At 51.4% G+C, this 6,201-nt stretch overlaps 1 protein-coding gene across 1 annotated transcript in view; it reads right to left on the reverse strand.

Annotated features, from left to right (window-relative positions):
* Positions 1-940: 940 nt before the first annotated feature.
* Positions 941-6,201, reverse strand: part of NRIP2 (nuclear receptor interacting protein 2) — a 10,253-nt gene continuing 4,992 nt past the window's right edge. The window contains 5 exon segments of the mRNA XM_031936251.1: positions 941-1,033; positions 1,337-1,389; positions 1,638-1,759; positions 2,044-2,126; positions 5,093-5,245. Of these exon segments, the coding sequence (XP_031792111.1) occupies positions 941-1,033; positions 1,337-1,389; positions 1,638-1,759; positions 2,044-2,126; positions 5,093-5,245 (504 nt within the window).

Genomic DNA, 6,201 nt, shown 5'->3' on the forward strand with positions numbered 1-6,201 from the left:
CTGATTCCAGGACAAGGCGAGCTTAAGCTCAAGAGACCAGAGATGGGGATGGGAAGAAGGCCTAACGAGGTGGGTAGTTCTAGAAATCAGAAAGAATACTAAATAGGTTAAGTCTGAGTGGTGACAGCCTCACTATCCTGTCTGCCTCGTAGGAGCAGTTCTCTCCAAGGCTCTGCCACACACACACCCAAAGTTCAGGGGCTCGGTGGGTACAAAAAGCAAGTGGAAAAGGATAAATACCTAGCGTTCATAGCAGAAGTATGTCCAAGGTTTTGCACAGGGTAATCAAACAATAACTGGCTTCAGACATTTGCAGCTCCAGAAAAATAACTAATAAAAGCTCTCAGCCTTATGAGATGGACATTCCTATACTAACTCCATCTCTTTGTTGTATTGAATTCTGTCTCATGTTTCTTCCGCCACATCTGTGCAGATGTGCACAGAATCCGAGAGGCAGACACCAGGAGGTCCAGGGACCCGGGTTGGTGAGGTGTGGCAGGCTAGTTGTGGGAGATAATGAGCCCCAGGTGTGGTGAGAGACATGGTGGTATGGGAAGTTGAGTTGCGTCTGGGGTGGAATTGGGTGGTGGGCAAGGACAGCAGTCAGCAGAGCCTTCGACCCAGCCCAAGCAGGTGCCCCGTTTTGCTTAGCCTCCCATCTGTGGTCCTGGTTTGGCTTTACTCTTCTTGGGAGGGAAATGAATGAGAATCCTGGCATCGTGGGCGCTCTGGTGAAAACTCCTCCTGGGGAGTAGGACAGCTGCTGAGAAGCAGAGAGGAATGTGGCCAGCTGGGGGAAGTGGGACAGCAGGGGTCAGGGTGGTGATTGAAAGGGCAGACACTGTAGTCCCCAGGTACCTGGCTTCAAGAGCACCCATTCCCCACATGCCTCTTCTGCTAAGGCAAGGGCTTTCCCTCTGGGGACTGACTGAGACAGCAGTCACTGGCCAGGTTCTTGGTACAGAGGCAGGAAGGGTAGCTCTGAGAACGGGGCTTTCAGCCGCAGCACTCCGCGCTCCAGGTCGATGCAGCACTGTGGGGTGTAGAGCAGTCATGCTGGGTCACCTCAGCCGGTCACCTGCCTCCCACTTCCCACAGCTTCCACCTGCCTTTTGCTCTCACCCTTATCCCCATTTCCCTTGACTCCTGTTGGAGGGGGTGACCCAGTTCTCTTGACTTGTCACTGGGTGGTAAGTAAGGTACCTCTAAGGAAGCAAAGGGACAATTGCCAATCTCTAAGTCACTCTCATCAGAGCCTGGTCCAGGCTTCCACACCGGTGCCTTCTACTGCTTTTTCCCAGTGCTTTGGATCAGGCCCTGAGTGTGGGTGCCTTACCTTGAGAGAAAGCAGAGTCTGCAGGCCCAGGCAGAATTCAGGACTCTCAACATCTGCAGGAACCATTTGAAAACAGAAGAGGCTGAGGGTTCCCAGTGGTCATGCTGCCCTCCTCTCAGCCCTTGCTCCTTCTCTGCCCAGCCCATCCCCAGATCCAAGGGCCACTGGCACAGAGACGAGGGGTGTCAGAACATCTCTGGGGACTCCTTGTGCTGCAGGGACCGAAAGTCTCTGCCTTTGCCCCACCCCGAGAGAAAGGTGAGAGGTGAGCACCAGGGCTGTTGCGGAAGCGGGGACTTACCCACCACCTGTGCCGAGCACACCACGGTCTCCTGCCCCAGCTGTAGCTCTAACTGCTCCACCTGGGTTGGGGGCCCAGGGGCCAGGTCCCCAGCTGAGGCTTTTAGGACCTTCTTCTCTAACCTGTGGTTGGGAAGCAAAGGTTATGGCTCCCACAGTCCCCAGTGGGCTTCACCCCATCAATCAGCAGACGTCCCTCTCTGCTATGGGTTCACCTCCAACCCCTGACCTCACGTGGGGTCTAAATGCTTGCCTTCTCTGCCAGAGTGTTCTAGCCACTCTTTTGTTAAATAACAGCTTTACTGAGATAAAATATGCAACTGTCGTCACTATCTAATTTGAGAATATTTTCATCAGCCCAAAAAGAAACCCTGTCCCCCATTTGCTTTTTTGGCCCACACTCTTACCCCAGGCGGCTGAGACATCCAGCAGAGATCCGATTGTATTGGGTGCCTGTGTCCACGGCCACTCTAAGCAGCAGGTCCTGGCACTAAGAAAGAGGGATTGTGCTGAATCAGTGAGGCCCTAGGAGAATGGGTTGGGATTGGGTCCTTCAGTTTCCCAGCCCATTGATGATTCCCTTTTAGAAATGAGTGGAGAAAATGAACTGTCTTTAAAACAGGCTTTTATCGGGGCCAGGCGCAGTGGCTCACGCCTGTAATGCCAGCACTTTGGAAGGCTGAGGTGGGTGGATCACCTGAGGTTGGGAGTTCGAGACCAGCCTGACCAACATGGTGAAACCCTGTCTCTACTAAAAATACAAAATTAGCTGGACGTGGTGGTGCATGCCTGTAATCCCAGCTACTCGGGAGGCTGAGGCAGGAGAATCGCTTGAACCCAGGAGGCAGAGGTTGTGGTGAGTCAAGATCGCACCATTACACGCCAGCCTAGGCAACAAGAGCAAAACTCCATCTCAAAACAAACAAACAAAACCCAAAAAAACAAAAAACTGGTTTGTATGAGACTCATACAATAGGGGCAGAACTCCCAGATAAATCAAAAAAGGAAGTGGGCTGGGTGAGGTGGCTCATGCCTGTAGTTCTAGCACTTTGGAGGCAAGAGGATCACTTGAAGCCAGGAGTTCAAGACCAGCCTAGGCAACACAGCAAGACCCTGTCTCTACAAAAAATAAAACAGAAAAAAAAAAAAAAAAGTGGTTATATGTGATGAATTCATAAGTTTGGGGAAGATCTGCCAGAAATGGAGAAATGGTGATCTATTTAGAGGAATCCCTGGGAGTTTGATGGCCTCCTGGTTCGAAAACTCCAGGGTAGGAATAGAGGAAGGATGAGAAGACTGGAATCCCCTGTTAGGAAACTCAGCTATGGGTAACCAAGAAGTTTGCCATCGGAAACAAAGGAAGACAAGTTCACTTACTTTGGGATATAGACAGACATTTTGATATACACTTGGATATACACACAGGTCATTTTCTCATTCCAAACATTCGTTGAGTATCTGCTATAAGATATGTTACTGGAAGGTACATCAATGAGTGCTATTCTTTAGGAGTCTAAAGGAAGTAAAATCTAACTCTACTATATGGCAGAAAGTTGTTTTTTTTTTTTTTTTGAGACAGAGTCTCGCTGTGTCGCCCGGGCTGGAGTGCAGTGGCACGATCTCGGCTCACTGCAAGCTCCACCGCCTCCCGGGTTCACGCCATTCTCCTGCCTCAGCCTCCCGAGAAGCTGGGACTACAGGCGCCGCCACCACGCCTGGCTAATTTTTTTTGTATTTTTAGTAGAGACGGGGTTTCACCATGTTCGCCAGGATGGTCTCGATCTCCTGACCTCGTGATCCGCCCGCCTCGGCCTCCCACAGTGCCGGGATTACAGGCGTGGACCAGCGTGCCCAGCAGCAGAAAGCTTTAAGGTCTATAAAAGGATGTGAATGTCCTGGTCCCATGGCCCACACCTATGTAGAATCCCAGCACTTTGGGAGGCCAGGGTGGAAGGATCGCTTGAGGCCAGGAGTTCAAGACCAGCCTGACCAATGTGGTGAAACCCCCATCTCTACTAAAAATACCAAAAAAAAATAGCCAGGTGTGGTGGCGCACACCTGTTATTTCACCTACTCAGAAGACTGAGGTGGGAGGATCGCTTGAGTCCAGGCGGTTGAGGCTGCAGTGAGCTCTGATCATGCCACTGCACTCCAGCCTGGGTGACAGAGTAAGACCCTGTATCTAAAAACATAAATAAAAGGACTGGAAAAGTCAGGGAGCGCAGTGGCTCACACCTGTAATCCCAGCACTTTGGGAGGCCAAGGTGGATGGATCTCCTGAGGTCAGGAGTTCCAGACGAGCCTGACCAACCTGGAGAAACCCCATCTCTACTAAAAATGCAAAACTAGCCAGGCATGGTGGCATTTGCCTGTAATCCCAGCTACTTGGGAGGCTGAGGCAGAAGAATTGCTTGAACCCGGGAGGCGGAGGTTGCGGTGAGCCGAGATCACACCATTGCACTCCAGCCTGGGCAACAAGAGTGAAACTCCGTCTTAAAAAAAAAAAAAAAGGGCCGGGCACAGTGGCTCACACCTGTAATCCCAGCACCAGGAATTTGAGACCAGCCTAACCAACATGGTGAAACCCCGTCTCCACTAAAAATACAAAAATTAGCTGAGCATGGCAGTGCGGGCCTATAATCCCAGCTACTTGGGAGGCTGGGGCAGGAGTATCGCTTGAGAAATTAGCCGAGCATGGCAGTGCGGGCCTATAATCCCAGCTACTTGGGAGGCTGCGGCAGGAGTATCGCTTGAGCCCAGGAGGCAGAGGCTGCAGTGACCCGAGATCATGCCACTGCACTCCAGCCTGGGTGACAGAGCGAGACTCCATCTCAAAAAAAAAAAAAAAAATTTAAAAAAGGGATGTGAGTAACATGCCTTAGAGGTTGGGAGGGAGGAAAGGCTGTTTCCTACTGGGGAAATCAGAAAAGGTTTCAAGGAGGAGGTAACATCTGATCTGGGCTTTCAAAGCTTGCAGAATGCGGACCCAGAATGATTGGAGAGCCAGAAGAGAGCAATCCAGGTAGAAGCAGCACAGAGCAAAGACGGTGGCCCAGGATCAATAGGAATTTCTTGGGAACATTCCGTAGTGACTGAGTGGTTAAATGCTTCCAGAGATTACAGGGCCAGTGCCTTAGAACACATGAGTTTTTTCCAGAATTACGTTATCCGTGCACACACACCATTCGTCTGTGTAGAGCACACTGAGGAGTACTTAAGTACTGTATTTTGACCAAGGAAAGGGGGCAGAGTAATGGTGGTGACAGATGGAGTTGCACCGAGGAAAGATGGGTTGGGGCAGGGAGGAAGGAGGTAGAGGATTCTGGTTAGGTCCAAGCTAGGGAGAGAGCTGACCTTTCTCCCTCCTTCCCTCTGCCATCAGGACAGAAAGGAGAGCAGGTGAAGCGAGCGCAGGCAGGGTTGTTAATGAAAGTGTGTCCCTGGGAGGCCTCTCACCTTGCAGTTGACCAGAAGAGCTGGAATCTCTGTCCTGCTGGTCTTCCTCCTGCTCTCCTGGCCATGAATCAGGGCCTGCACCCGGGGAGACTCCCCCTGAAGCCAATTCGGGTTTCCCTCTACCAGGCGTCTTTGTATCACACTGTGCGGCTGCTGGCTCCATCACGAAACAATGAAGGTAGGCAGTTCTAAACCCAGGTATCCAGGCTGTTCAGTTACCCCACTTAGATATCCCAGGATGCTCCCCCAACCCCCCGCCCCAGACCTGAGCCTTATCCTAGGAGTTGACCCTAGGGTCCCAGCAGTCGGATAATGAGAGCAGAGTAAGCCCCAGTATCAAATCATGCCATTTTCCTTGGACACACATAGATTGCTCAGCAGTGAAGACATGGGAAGAGGAGACTGGTCCATTCTTGGTTAAACTGACTTAGTAGCTGAAGGGACATTTCAGGAATTAGTATGCTTGGGGGAAATTTTGTCTCAAACTTACATTTTTTTTTAACTAGGAGGTTTGTTTTTTTTCTTCCCCTCTGACCTCATCCTTCCCCTCTGACCTCACCCTGGGCTTCAAATCCCAGGGTTGGTGGTGTGATGAAAAACAGTAGAAGCTCTTAAGAACTAAGCCAGGCATGGTGGCTCACACCTGTAGTCCCAACACTTTGGGAGGCCAAGGTGGGTGGATCACCTGAGGTCAGGAGTTCGAGACCAGCCTGGCCAACATGGTGAAACCCTATTTCTACTAAAAATACAGCCGGGCGCTGTGGCTCACACCTGTAATCCCAGCACTTTGGGAGGCCGAGACGGGCGGATCACGAGGTCAGGAGCTCGAGACCATCCTGGCTAACACGGTGAAACCCCGTCTCTACTAAAAATACAAAAAAACTAGCCGGGCGTAGTGGCGGGCGCCTGTAGTCCTAGCTACTTGGGAGGCTGAGGCAGGAGAATGGCGGGAACCCCGGGGGGCGGAGCTTGCAGTGAGCCGAGATCTCGCCACCACACTTCAGCCTGGGCGACTGAGCAAGATTCCATCTCAAAAAAAAAAAAATAATAATACAAAAATTAGCTGGGTGTGGTGGCACGTGCCTGTAGTCCCAGCTACTCGGGAGGCT

This window comes from Piliocolobus tephrosceles, chromosome 10 (assembly GCF_002776525.5).
Source record: "Piliocolobus tephrosceles isolate RC106 chromosome 10, ASM277652v3, whole genome shotgun sequence".
Classification (NCBI taxonomy): Eukaryota; Metazoa; Chordata; class Mammalia; order Primates; family Cercopithecidae; genus Piliocolobus; species Piliocolobus tephrosceles.